Raw genomic sequence first — 14,938 nt, 5'->3', positions numbered from 1 at the left:
TTTTAAACTAAAAGAGCATAGATTCAGACTACATATAAGGGAGAAGTTTTTTACAATGAGCGTGGTGAAACACTGGAACAAGTTGCCTGGAGAGGTTGCAGATGCCTCATCCCCAGCAACATCCAAGGTCAGGTTGGATGGGGCTCTGAGCAATGTGATCTAGTTAAAGATGTCTCTGCTTATTGCAGAGTAGTTGGACTAGATGACCTTTAATGGTCCCTTCCAACCCAAGCAGTTCTGTGATTCTAATAGGAAAAGGAATCAGACCAAGGCTGTCATTGACAACTAGTCTCCAGCTGAGTATGCAGTTGCATTAGCCTATGGAGTCAGACTGATGTACACACCACACACAATGGGTACATGTAAGTATACATTCAAATCCTTCCTCTAAAGGTCTAGTAAGTTTCTTGAAGCCCTTCTTTCCAATTAGCTCCATTAAAGAGTAAGGGTGATCCATGCAAAACAGGATCCCTGAGGCTGAAGCTCTGTAAAGACTATATTCACTATTTGAAAACTGTTCTGTCAGGAAATTCCCAACTCACTCTAGTTTTAATGTTTCAGTAATTATAATGGCTGCTTCAAAAACACAGCAATCATTAGAAATAAATCCCACTGCATATGAACTGTAATATGCAATGTGAAACTATCTGTGATCCGGATTTTTTTAAATAGGGTATTATGCTGGTCATTTCAATTAAATCTACAGAAAATACATTAGATGTAATGATATGGATCATGCAAAATACCTGCACTAAGTGCATTGAAATCCATGGGCTCTTATTATGTCAGTGAATGCATGATCAGATTTAAAGTTGATTGATTTATGAAGTTTACTTGAATGTAAACCTTCAGGCAGATATGTTTTCTCTTTAGTATTTGTAAGAGCTTGACACTGTGGGACTTCTTATCACAAAAAAGATTATTCAGATCTACCATAATGCACATATTTGTTGCTAATATGACTATTACTATTGCATGAATGTATGTATTTTACCCTATAACATCCAGAGGTTCTTTATCCTTTCTAATCTTCTAACTCTACTGAAACATGGGAGAAAGACAAGCCTTACAGCTTGGGTACTTGATAAGGACTTAAAAAAAATATATGTTTAAATGCCAGGCATTTTACAGATTCCACATGTGAATCTCAGTCAGCCACTTAACTTCCATGAATGGGATTTTAAAAAATGGTAAGACTTCAAAACAGGATTTTTTCTGTTTAATGGAATTTTCATATGCACTACAGTTTGTTAAAGGTATTACTTGCACTGATTTCAGTTTTGAAAATCCCACTAGGAAATATACACTTCTATAGAAACCAGAATACTTTTGCTTTTGGACACCACTTAATGCAACACTTAACCCTAAAAGCCACTGTTGTAGCATTTTAATTTGAGATCAGCCAATTTGCTTCAGAGAGAAATGGATATGTCATTGGTGGTGTTTGTGTGTGAACCTGCATCTGCACAGAGGTCCTTCCACAGACGTTTGAAAACAACTGTGTATTAATGTAGTTGTGTGAAGTTTTTATTACAAGTGTTCATGCAAAATGTAAGCCAAACTCTTCTTTCAGGGACACCACTGTCATTTTGGAGACTGAAAGGAATGGAATTATTTCACTGATGTGAGAAAGGACTGTACTGTGTATATTTCCTGATGTATTGTCTTAATGTATAATTGACATGAAGGAAGGTGTTGCTCCTATAACTTTCCTCAGCACAATAAGAAGACAATCCTGATGGTCTTTTCAGTCTGGTGTTGTCCCTGAAAGCAGGTTCAGCTTCTTACAAATTTTGAAGCATTGTCAGTCTTTTATTAAAGAGTAGATTGGGCTATCCCACATTTTATGGTAATATTTGGCAGTTTTCTGTACAGTTATACAGATGCTTCGCAAGGTGGTTCAAAGCAAAAGTCCACACTTCAAAAATACATTTGTTACATTTCTCACCTAACATTTCTTTAAGTGAGACCACAGTTTATTTGTGATTTCTAAGGAGAAAATATCTAAGGGAAAAACTTTATAAGTTGAAAGACATTTAAAAATGTTCAACTATAATTGTGACTGTACACCACTTTATATCTCCACATTTCTGCCAAGGGCCAAGTTACCCAAGGGCACTTAATAAAAACAGATGATCTGAAGCTGACATTGCAGACAGAATTCCTGCCTTATCTCCAGGTTAATATGATAGTATTGGCCAGTGTTCAAAATCATGCTTGACAACAGTGTCACTGGATCCTCTGTCAAGGCAGTGAGCCGGTTTTACTTCAGTATCGTTTTCATTATAACAACATGATTACTGAGAGACTTCCTACTTAGTTTAGAAAACCACACAGAACTGTAAAATAAAATTGTAGTATCATAAAATGTCCAATAAAATATAATTTCATATGAAAAAAATAAATTTTGCGCAGATCTACAATTAGTATTTCTAATAAACTCTCTGAATACTTTTCCAAATAGAAACTTTTCTCTGTTTTTCTTATGGAATGATCATTGTCATTTTCTTTTATGGGACTGTGGAAGACCAGAGTTGATTTCTTTTTGTATCTGATAACAAACAATAGACAGACTCACTCAGAAATGTCAGATTTTTCCTTTCTATCTATCGGGGACTGTGGTCTTTTTCGATCTGATTTCATGGTTCCCTGATTTTCTGATTTCTTAGTTAGGACTATGACATATTAATGTGTTTATTGTGTGCCAACAGAGCATTATGACTAGAACTCAACAGTGTGGTGGAAATGTTAAAAATGAACAAAAAAATGCCCGAACAAACTCAAGAATATTCAAGATTCACTATGGAGAAACAGAAACATTTTTTTTTCCAAGCTTGAAACTCAAATTGTGTATCAAAGATTTCATTAGAATCTGTGTTATGACTGCTGCCAGTTGAGCCATGCTGCACACACCAATGAATCATCATGTGGCATATTGTAGAGGCTTCTGTGTATTAAAATAGATGATTCAAGGCTAACCTTATTGTCACTCCTCTTTTCCTGTACAGGCATATTTGCTTCTTTTCTGAAAATATGGTTGCTACAACTTCTTGATTAGTATTATGAAAATTAAATTTAATAAATATTATGTTGTTTTTACAACCTACTCTTAAGGTTAAAAAAAGAACGTGAAACAAATATACTTGACTATAATTAAAGGCAGTCAAAGTCAAGGGACCTTCTGATGTATGTACGGAAAAGGAGTAGTGTTAGTGGTTCCCTTTCCATTTTGTATTTTTGAGTTAATTACTTTATTTTCCTTCTTATATTAAATCAACATAACAAAGATTTTTTTGTTGTTGTTTCTTTCCTTCCCCAGATGTACATCCAGACAACAACACTTACTGTCTCCATGAGTTTAAGTGCTTCTGTGTCTCTAGGCATGCTCTACATGCCCAAGGTTTATATTATCATTTTTCATCCAGAGCAGAACGTCCAAAAACGGAAGCGGAGCTTCAAGGCTGTGGTGACAGCTGCCACAATGCAAAGCAAACTGACCCAAAAAGGAAATGACAGACCAAATGGCGAGGTCAAAACTGAACTGTGTGAAAGTCTTGAAACCAACAGTAAGTCATCTGTAGACTTTCCCATGGTCAAGAGTGGCAGCACTTCCTAATAGATGTACGTTCACAAGAATGCATTTTCTTTTAATAATAAACTCCACTCTTTTTGTTTCTTGTTCTGCATGAATCCAGAGACGTGTCAAAATTCTTGTACTGTTGAATGTAGGAATGCCTAGAGTTGTTTCAGACAAATTGTTTTTCACAGGAGGCTAGTATAAAGAAAAAATAAGCACCAGCAGATTTTGGAAAACCACATCTTTTTAAAATGATCTGGTTTAGATAGTGCTAATTTGATGTGTTGTGTATTGCTATGACAGTTGTGGTATGTCCTGGAAGTTCATGCGATGTATTTGTGGTCAAAACTCCAATGCTGTTAAAAAATAATCTAATGAAAACAGTTAACATTGGTTTTATTTTACAGTTAGATATGGAAGTGAAAATAATGCTTTTTACCTTTCCACCTTAACTTAATATTTGGTGACTTTTTCATTTATCACAACTCATGAGTACTAATGCTTCTCAGAATAACTCTTCCCATCCAGGTTTTTGTTGTAGTCTTACTCATCTTAGTGCAAAATTGTGATAATTTGTATACAGCTTAATCATTACACATTCTGATATGTCACAGGTGAGTAATGGGAAAAAGTTCTTGAATCTTGCCACATCTCTAAATTGCTCTGGTATAGAACAAAACAAAGACTGTATCTTGCATTCCATCATATGACATACAGTCTTATAAACTGAATTTCACAATAATAAAAATAATAAAATATGAGTAGAGCCAGTAACTTTACCCCAGGAGCTTAGTAGTGATGGATAACTGGTCTCTATTGAGAAGTTAGAGGTCACATAAGATAGACAGCAGCTGTTACAGTTAAATACAATTTTTTCAGTCATTTTACTGCAAATTAAGTTTGTTTGTTTGGTTGGTTTTTTTTTTGTTTGGTTGTTTTTTTTTGTTTTGTTTGTTTGTTTTAATTTTTATTACTTTTTAATTATGTTGATAAGAGATTGATTAGTACTGTTTTGCTTGAGCACATTCAGATAAGACAGTATCAAGCTTACAGAAAAATAATGCACTTATTTTAAAAAAATGCAACCCACCATAGAATTTAGTGTTTGCCAGATTGAGGACTATATAAAAATAGTCTATAAGTTTACCATACTATAGTTGCTTATGCATGGAGAATGCTGAGTGCAAACCAATTCACTTGAAAACTCACGACCCATCAAAATGTGTAAACCTGCTAGACTGAGTTATGCATTTATACAGATTCAGATTATGACTTGTAGCAAAGAGGAAAAGGAGAAAGGCAATTAAATTGCTTGTGGATCAAATAATAGGATGGAAATATGAAGAACTCAATAATTTCTCAAATCTTTAGAAGTCACCAAAAGAAAATTCAGAAGGAGAAGAGAGGTAGATTTTGCTGAGTTTGTAAAATTATAGACTTCTGAGGAAAGTTGAAAGAAGGGATTCCACAGTAAGGTGAGAAAGAGTGTTGATAGGAAAGTCTTGAGTATCTGCTGTTTATCTACTGTACCTAATTAAGGAATGCTGTGTCTGGTATTCCTTAAACTATGATTATACATAATTCATGGAAACAGCTGCTATTGGAAGTAAGTCTGCTTCTCCACTAGTGTCATGTATGCAAGTTAATGCTTATTTACTGTGCTCCAAACATGATTTTATCAGTAATACCTCTATATAATTCTGAGCTCACTAGGAGTATATCCTGACTAGGCTTTGATCCAGGCGTCATAATGCTTCATAGGCAAAAATTCAAAGTCAGGTAATTTGCACTCCAGAGAGTTGTTGTCCCTATATAATTGAGCTCCTGGCCTCAACATGGCTTTCTATTTTCCCCAAAATTGTTCTGTACCATTTGGATTTGATCATCTTCCCTTTTGTCTGCCAAAACCATTATTGTCAATACTTTTGGATGTTCCTGTGAATTATCAGTGCACAATGCCACATAGTGCCAGCAATAGATGCCCAGAGACTGGGGAGGGATCACAGGTCAACAGGAGAGCACCTGAAGAGAAGAAAAAAGGAGTTACAGCCACTAAGTCAGCTCTATCAGGGGCCCAGCTTAAATGACTCTATGCAAATGCACATAGCATGGGAAATAAGCAAGAGGAGTTAGAGACATGTACACCTGCAGGACTATGATCTTATTGGCCTCATGGAGATATGGTGGGATGATTCTTCTGACTGAAGTGTTGGAATGGATTAATACAGGCTCTTTAGGAAGGAGAGCCAGGGGACATGAGGAGCGGGCATTGCCCTCTGTGTCAATGACCATCTGGATTGCATGGAGCTCTGCCTGGGGATGGATGAGGAGCCGACCAAGAGGTTATGGGTCAGGATTGAAGGGAAGGCAGGGACAAGAGATGCTACACTGAGGATCTGCTACAGGTGACCTGACCAGGAAGACTGTGTGAATGAGGTCCTCTATAGACATATAGGAACAGCTTCATGTTAACAAGCCCTGGTCCTTATGGGGGACTTCAACCACCCTGATATCTTTTGGAGGGACAACGTAACAGGGCACAAGCAATCCAGGAGGCTCCTGGAAGGCACTGATGATCACTTTCTCCAACTGATAGAGGAGACAACATGCTGCTCCCACCAACAAGGAGTGGCTGGTGGGGAATGTAAAGCTCAAGGGCAGCCTTGGCAATAGTGACCATGAAATTGTGGAGTTCAAGATCACTAGGGCAGCAAAGAGAGTGTACAACAAATTCACTACCCTGGACTTCAGGAGAAGCAGACTTTGGTCCCTTCAGGGATCTGCTTAGTAGAATACCATTGGATAAAGCCCTCTGGAGGGAACAGGGGCCAAGAAAGCAAGTTAATATTCTAGGATCACCTTATCCAAGTTCAAGTTCAGAAGCAATGCATCCAGACAAAGAAGAAATCAGCTAAGAACACCAAGAGGCCTGCATGGATGAACAAGGAGCTCCTGGACAAGCTCAAACATTAGAAGTAGGCCTACAGAGAGTGGAAGCAAGGACAGATAGCCTGAGAGGAATACAGAGAAACTGTCCAAGCAGTCAGGGATCAGGTTAGGAAGGCCAAAGTCCTGATAGAATTAAATTTGACCAGGGGTGTCAAGGGCAACCAAAAAAGCTTCTGTAGGTACATCAATGATAAAAAGAAGACTACAGAAAGTGTGTGCCCTCTCCAGAAGGAAACAAGAGACCTAGCTACCAGGGACATAGAGAAGACTGAGATATTCAACAACTTTTTTTCCTCAGTCTTCACTGACAAGTGCTCTAGCCACACCGCCCAAGACACAGAAGGCAAAGGCAGGGACTGGGAGAATGAATAACCGCCCACTATAGGAGAAGACCAGGTCTGAGACCATTTAAGGAACTTAAAAGTGCACAGGTCCATGGGACCTGATGAGATGCATCCACAGGTCTCGAGGGAACTGACAGATGAAGTAACTAATCCACTATCCATCATGATTGAAAAGTTTTGGTAGTCTGGTGAAGTTCCCACTGAGTGTAAAAGGGGAAACATATCCCCTATTTTTAAAAAGATAAAAAAAGATGTGGAGAACTACAGGCCAGTCAGTCTCATCTCTGTGCCTGACAAGATCATGGAGCAGATCATCATGGAAACTGTGCCAGGGCACATGAAAAATAAGAAGGTGATTGGTGATAGCCAGCATGGCTTCACTAAGGTCAAATCATGCCTGACAAATTTGGTGGCCTTCTACAATGGGGTTACAGTGCTGGTGAATAAAGGAAGAGAAACTGACATCATCTACCTGGACTTGTACGAAGTGTTTGACACTGTTCCACATGACATCCTTGTCTCTAAATTGGGGAAACATGGATTTGATGGATGGAATACTTGGTAGATAAGGAATTGGCTGGATGGTTGCACTCAAAGAGTTGCAGTCAGTGTGGAGAGCAGTGACAAGTGGTGTTCCTCAGGTGTCGCTACTGTAATAGGTGTTCAACATCTTTGTCAGTGGCATGGACAGTGGGACTGAGTGCACCCTCAGCCAGTTTGACAGTAACATCAAGCTGTGTGGTGCGGTCAACACGCTGGAGGGAAGAGATGCCATCAAGAGGGGGCCCATGCCTACCCCATGAAGTCCAACAAGTGCAAGGTGCTGCACATGGGTCAGGGAAATTCCAACCACAAATACAGGCTGGGAAATGAGTGAATTGAGAGCAGCCCTGCAGAGAAGGACTTGTTGGTGTTAGTGAATGGGAAACTGAGTACGAGCCAGCAATGTGTGCTCACAGCCCAGAAAGCCAACCATATCCTGGGCTGCATCAGGAGAAGTGTGACCAGCAGGTCAAGATAGGTGATTCTCCCCCTGTACTCTGCTCTCATGAGAACCCATCTGGAGTACTGTGTCCAGCTCTGAGGCTCTCAACATAAGAAGGATATGGACCTGTTGGAGCACATCCAGAGGAGGCCACAAAGATGACCCAGGGTCTGGAGTACCTCCCTTATAAGGATAGGCTGAGAGAGTTGGGGTTGTTCAGCCTGGAGAAGAGAAGGCTCCAGGGAGACGTCATAGAGACCTTCCAATACTTAAAGGAGGCCAACAAGAAAGATGGGGAGGAAGTCTTTATCAGGGAGTGTAGTGATAGAATGAGGGAGAATGGTTTTAAACTGAAAGAGGGTAGATTTAGATTAGATATAAGGAAGAAATTCTCTCCTGTGAGTGTGGTGAAACACTGGCACAGGTAGCCCAGAGAGGTTGTGGGTGTCCCATCACTGGAATTGTTCAAGGCCAGGTTGGATGGGGATTTGAACAACCTGATCTGGTGGTAGGTGACCCTGCCCATGGCAGGGGACTGGAACTAGATGATCTTTAAGTTCCCTTCAATCCCAAACAATTATAGGATTCTATGAAGTCGTTTTCTGTAAGTCAGTAGTAAAAAGTTCTCACTATTGCAAAATTTCCTCTTGTACTGACTCCATGTGAGGTAGATCTTTTTTTATCAGTGATAGTATATGAAGCTGATCACAAATAATCAGGTTATTCCTAGTATATCATAATTGTGTAGTAAGCATTTCCCAACATTTCCCAAGAACAAATACTGGTAGTGACAACAATGCTCATAACTAGGTAAGAAATAAGGTGACACAGTCAGATAATTCCTTTTGCTTCCCATCCAGAGACAACTCTGATGTGTCTAGTTTGTCCTGTTCCATGTAACAGACTTTATTCCATGTTGTCTTCTCTGTGAATACAGTCATGTTTTTTTATGGAAATAAATTCATATTCAGTGGAAAACAAATTGTATCTGGGAAACAGGACGAAAAAAATATATCCGGATGCAATTACAGAAGGCATAACAATAACAAGTAATTTAAATACATATAGGTCAGATCACTATAATCATTCTAAATTGCTTTAGATAGTGTTTTATTTTATTCTTTTTCTTTTTGTCTCATTCCAACAGCAATATAGTAGCAGGAGCTAGAAAAGAGTGTTCATTCCCAGAAATACTTTTAGCCAAGTCTGTTAGTTTTTCTGGCCATCTATGCTTGCCAAATGCTGTTCATGTTATTACTATGAAATGCTAACAGTCTTAAAGAGCAGGACACCAGCTGCTGAAGCTTTCAGATCCCCAAACAGGAACTGTAGGCTTATTACAGTGAACTATAAAGACACTTGCAATATTTATCAAGTAAGAAAAAAAAAACATTGTTTGGAGATAACATTAGATTTAATAGATTTTGAACTACTATCTACACTGTCTTCTTGTGCTATAATTTTTTAAGTGAGAACACTCAGAACTCAATAGGATAATTTTTGTTTCTTGATCAGTCCTAGATTAATTCTGTCAAAACTGTCTCAGATATATAACAAAATTACAGCAAATTAACAAATATCTCTAAATCACCTGAGGTGCAGTTACTACTTTATTTTATATTTTGAGCTTCTTGCAAATTTATTCTGCTCCCTTCATCTTTTTGTTCCCAAGTGTGCAGAGTTTGCAGATGTACATTTATCTGTTAATTCTTAGCTGGGAACAAAGTCCTTTTATGGTCTAAGGATCTTGGTGCCATTTCAGCAGTCCTGCATTATTTTCAGAAGGAACTTAACAGGGCAAAGGAAAAATAGAATCCTCTCAGAAATCCAGCTGTGGAAACATGGGAGAGTTCAGATGGGAGCAGTACATCCCATCTGAAAAATATGAAAGATGTAAATGAGGCTATATTTGCTTCAAGTGTCCCAATACATGCAAATAAAACTATTTTATGTTGGTACTTGAATGCTGTGATCGATTGTGTGAAAGACGTGCTTAATGTGCCAAAAGCAATCCTTTCATGAATTAGCTCTTCCATACACAAAGTACTGGAGCTACCTGTGCAAGTGGAAGTAAGAAATACTACATTTTGCAGCTTCCTTTTGATTATTCGTTCTTATCTATACATTCTTAAGGAACAAAAATTGTAGTGATATATGAATTATATTGGTCTGGTTCTGTTGTGTCTTACAGAATGGAAAATGCAATATTAGAATCAAATTGCTCAGAAACTCAAAGAAAACATGAAAAAGCAAACAGCAAACTTATTTATACCACCTAGTATTATTCTGCAGCAATTTTAGTGATGTTTGATTTAGTTTAATCTTTCATGAAGGAGAAAGAAACTGCCATTTCTTGGTTTCTGGAGTCTATTCTTCCCAAATAATTGGATTATTGGGCTGGATTTAGGAGTTAGCATGAGTAATCCTTTTCCTATCTATCTCATCTGTTCCCACCAGATCTATATAGAAAAAAGAAATTGAAGAAAGGAAGGAAGGTATGGGAATAGAATTAAGATCTTTGAATCTATAGACCAGACAACCACCAAATTATTTTCATCCTGCCAGTTGCAGTCTTCACTATGACAAGCAGAACATATCTGTAGCTGACGGAATATAAAACATATGGGAAACCAAATTTCTCTTTATGTAGTGTGACATAGACCTTATTATGGAGACAAAAAAGACACAGTCTCCTGGCAGTCTGATTTGCCATGCACCCAACTGGTTTAAAATTAGGGAGCTGCCTATGAGACCTGATGTCATCACTTCACTCTTCTCACCACTACATTATCACAGCAGTGGAGAGTTAGGCCATATTTTTTACAGCAAATTCATAAGATATAAGGTCTAGAAGATGACACAAAATTCCACATAAGATTCACAGTTGTTCACTTTTACAATAGTAAAGGTGTTTAACGTTCTTAACATGTTGCTGTATTCTGAACAAGGGGTAATAGCTTGGCTCAGAGGAAGACATGATCAGCTGACCATCAACAATAAGAGACCAAAATAGCATGGCAGCTCTAAAATATAGCCTAGGCTTTCATAAACGTTTCTGCTTTTTGTCGGAATGTTCTTCATAGAATGTGCTCTGTAGGCACTAGCTACTCAGTTTCACTACCTTGGAGATGTTTCTCATGTTAGGCTTTGCTCTAAATTAAAATACATCTATACAGAAATCAGCCAAAATAATACCAGATAAACAGTATTTTTAAATTCTGTTATGGATATGCTAAAACCACTAATCATTGTTCCTCTCTGTTGCCCTCTGCTTCCCCAAGTCATGAAAAAAATAAGTTATCTTCAAGAACACAGAACTTGCCATCCAATTTACAGCTTATATACATGCTTAAACTTTCTTACTTTACTCCATGAACATGGGCCTTGGTATTTGGAAATATAATTGGACACTGTCTGGGTTCAAATATTAAATATGTGGGATTTTTTATTCTATCTTGATTCTAAAAAATCCTGAACTTTGTTTTCTGTTGTTGTTTGTTTTTGGTTTTTTAATTTACAGCCTCCTCTACCAAGACAACTTATGTCAGTTACAGCAATCAGGCAAACTGAGCAGGAATGAAATTCACTGGAAGACCTGCAGAATCGGATCTTGCAAACATAGACTTTACCACCACCAGAATTCATTCTTGGAAATATCACTAGACTACATTCAAATCAATAGTCAGTCTCCTAAAGGACAAGGATTAAACAAGAGGTAAAAGGCAAAGACAGGGGAAGGAAAAGTCCAGTTTTATAACATAGAGACAGAGTATCAAGCTTATGAACTGTTCGCTCACAAAAGGAAGTAAATCACAAAAGGAAAACAAAGGTTAGCTTGTGAAAAAATGCTGTTGAAATAAATCATGTCTGATGTTATATTTGTAAGTACTTTTTTGTGATTGTGACAATTTCCTTTCCTGTCCTACATTGTTCAACTCGTAAAAGAAGATGAGTTTGTTTCTTGTGGCGGCTGACTGAATTAAGTCCTGGGTTATGCTAAAAAAAATGCAATGGTCAACGCATGCTAATTTTTATACAAAATAATTTATTTCTAATAATAAAGGAATGTTTTGCAAATGTTGAGACTTGTTTTGTTGCAGTTTTAAGGAAGAAAAATCCTTACACTGTTGTCTATTATTTGTTTAGAATGTGCAGTAAAGGTGAGCGTACAAATAAAATAATCGTGGCATCAGAAGAATGCAGTGTAAACTCTAAGCATGTGTGTGTGTGTGTATGTGTGCACATGTGCGTGTATGTACGTGCATGCCTACATGCATGTGTGTGTCTGTACTCTGCGGTGTGTGAATTTATTTGTTCAAAGCTTTGTGACTATATTTTCTAATGGAAGGATTTTTTCCCCCCTTCTGACCCTCAAAGTAAGTGCATTTTATATGTTTGTAAAGTGAAGGAGTCCTGACAGTTATTATTTTGTATGATTGTATTTTATTTTTGAACCTCCACTAATAATTTTGATCCTTTCAATTTCTGGAATTTATAGTTTGTAAGACTTTATGACAGGTAGTCCGGATTAAGCTGAAAGTCTATTCAGCCCAGTATCCTGTCTCTGACAGGGGAATGTAGCAGATGCTTATCTCAATAAAGGTGACTTTGAAATAACAGGAGAGAAATCAATGAAGAATTTGGAAAGCAGTAACCTAGTGGATATATGTACTATTGCCTTATTAACAACAATCAGACAAATAGATGTCCATCTACAATCTTCACACCTTCTAACTCCCATGTCAAATGACTGTGTGTGCGTTAGAAATGATTATGCAAAGAGAAAGAAAAATTCATATAGATATCTATCATGTTAATAAACCCCTCCAAAGAAGTTTTAAAAAAGACAGCTAAGAACTTTCCAACTTGTTACTATACCTGTGATGTTCTTTAAGACTTTTTCACTCCAAACACTATTTACCATTCATCAAGTCAATGGGTCTTCATAATCAGTTGGCTATTAAATGTTATTTCTCCTGAATTAGCCTGGATGGCTCCTTGTGCTTTTTTCCTCAAAGGAGCTGTATTTTTATAACATATCTTAAAGAAGCTGTGGTGTGTCCTAACTTATATGAATGAAAGTTGAAGTATCTGAAATGGAATCTTTCTGTTACAATGTCAACATTTATACTCCACCAGAGTCAGCAAACTGCATGAGAGTGAATTTCCATTTTCAAAATATTTGACAAAAACATAGTTTTTTTGTTTTGTTTTGTTTTGTTTTGTTTTGTTTGTTTTTTTTTTTTTTTTTTTTTCCAGCATTTAAACACCTGAATTATTAACCAATGATTGCTTTGGTATAGTGTGGTATTGTGTGTTTGGTTTGTGTGACATACTGTGTGAAAATTCCTTTTCGACTATGCCACAAACACATCAGTCTCAAACCTATAAACTAATATATGCTTAACTTTAAGCATGAGTAATTGAGCTAATGCAATAACGCTTGTGAAAACTGTTCATAAAACCAGTTTTAGTTCTGTTTTGTTAGCTAGTATCTCATCAAATTCAAGGGTTTTTTTTGTGAAAATGTATTGATTAGATAAGTGTTTTCACAAGAGACTTCCATGTCTAGGATGGATTTCCTAAGAGAGAAAAAGAGAGAATCTGTTCTATCTGCAAACCATGTTTTGCCACTGTTTCTTTTCAAGAAACCTTTGAAAATTTTAGTTTTCAATCCACAACAAAAAAAATAAAATATTTTGTCTGTAATATCTCTATGTAATAACATAAGCATAACAATATGAATTTAAAAACCAGTACATAGGAATTGCCTTTTAAACACATTTCATATACAAATAAACATATTTTATATACACATAAAGATCAGCATATGATATATTAATATCTTCCAGTTTCACAATAGTCCAAAGAAAATTTTATCCTAAACAGATTTACCGAGATAAATATACAGTTTTCTTGGTTGAGCAGTTGAGTAAAAATGGAATGCAAATTATTCTTTACATTTTTTGTGTGATTCTGTCTGAAACATGGAGTATATTAAGTCCATGAGTCTCACTAGTATTATTGCAACTTATCAGATAAATGAGCACATATTATGAATTATGGATTGAATTGGACGTTTTCAAAATGCAACAGAACAGCACTGGTCTACAGATTTTGCTTCTATAGAGTAGTTATGTTCAGTTTATGCATTTGCATAGAATGGTGCATATCTGTCTCCTGTAACTGTGATCAAAAGCACATTCTTCTCTTGTATCCCTCTAGAGCTATGAAAGAACAATGTATTTTATTTCTAATTGAAATGTCAACTTTGTTCTCTTCAGCATAGGAGACTTTCCTGTGCAGACAATAGCAGTTCCAAAGATTTTTTTCTAGCAACCTGATTTGTGACTTCTGCTTCCAAGACTGTGTCTTCAGGTCTCTTTAAGTCCCATTTCTCCAATAGATTGCACATCAGCTCTACAAGTCCTAACTTCTAGGTTAGGTGACCTAAATTTTGTAACCCTACCTGAGCCCTACTTGGGGGATTATTGATTCAGAGACTGCAGTCTACAGCCTCTAACCATAACTGATGCACCTTTTTCAGCATCATCATTGAACACAAATGGTTCAGATTGAAGGAATTAAATATTTTTCAAAGATTGATTCTAATTAGGTTGAGTGATCTTTTTTTCAACTTACTGGGGCTTTTTCTCCAGTTTACCAGTTATCATAAAAAGCAAACTCCTAAAAAAATTAATTACTCTAAAGAAAGAACCAAAGAATTGTGTAATACAAAGGAATGAAAAACTGTTATAATTTTGCAACATGAGTATGAAAAAGGATGAACTCTAGAAAAATTGCTTCCACTGTTTTTTACTTTTTATATTACAAGGTCCATTTTTATCAGATTGGGGGAATTCAATCATCAATAAGAAGAAAAATCCCTGCAGAGTCTGTGGTTACTGTGCCTTTGAATACTCATACAGGAGCTGCATTTTTCTTCTCTCTCTATGAAATAGCCATTACTCAATCTTTCTATACAGAAAAGTCACTGTATGGAGTTTTTTATAGTTGTTTGTGTTTTGGTTTTTGTTTGTTTGTTTTGGTTTTTTAACAACCTCTGTTTCTACCTTGTTCTGT

At 36.8% G+C, this 14,938-nt stretch overlaps 1 protein-coding gene across 4 annotated transcripts in view; it reads left to right on the top strand.

The window, feature by feature from the left end:
- The window catches only part of GRM8 (glutamate metabotropic receptor 8), a 356,570-nt gene extending 344,068 nt beyond the window's left edge, over positions 1-12,502 (top strand). For 2 of the 4 annotated variants that reach the window (XM_033011479.2, XM_033011478.2), the window contains 2 exons: positions 3,320-3,621; positions 11,376-12,502. In XM_033011479.2, the coding sequence (XP_032867370.1) occupies positions 3,320-3,616 (297 nt within the window). In that variant the 3' untranslated portion in view covers positions 3,617-3,621; positions 11,376-12,502. The remainder of the gene's footprint in view (positions 1-3,319; positions 3,622-11,375) is intronic. The other 2 variants (XM_033011477.2, XM_042793172.1) reach the window with 1 other exon arrangement.
- Positions 12,503-14,938: the final 2,436 nt, after the last annotated feature.

Source organism: Tyto alba, unplaced genomic scaffold, assembly GCF_018691265.1.
Source record: "Tyto alba isolate M040663 unplaced genomic scaffold, T.alba_DEE_v4.0 Super-Scaffold_2, whole genome shotgun sequence".
Taxonomy (NCBI): Eukaryota; Metazoa; Chordata; class Aves; order Strigiformes; family Tytonidae; genus Tyto; species Tyto alba.
The sequence above is the reverse complement of the archived record's forward strand: the minus strand, read 5'-3'. Positions and strand labels throughout refer to the sequence as shown.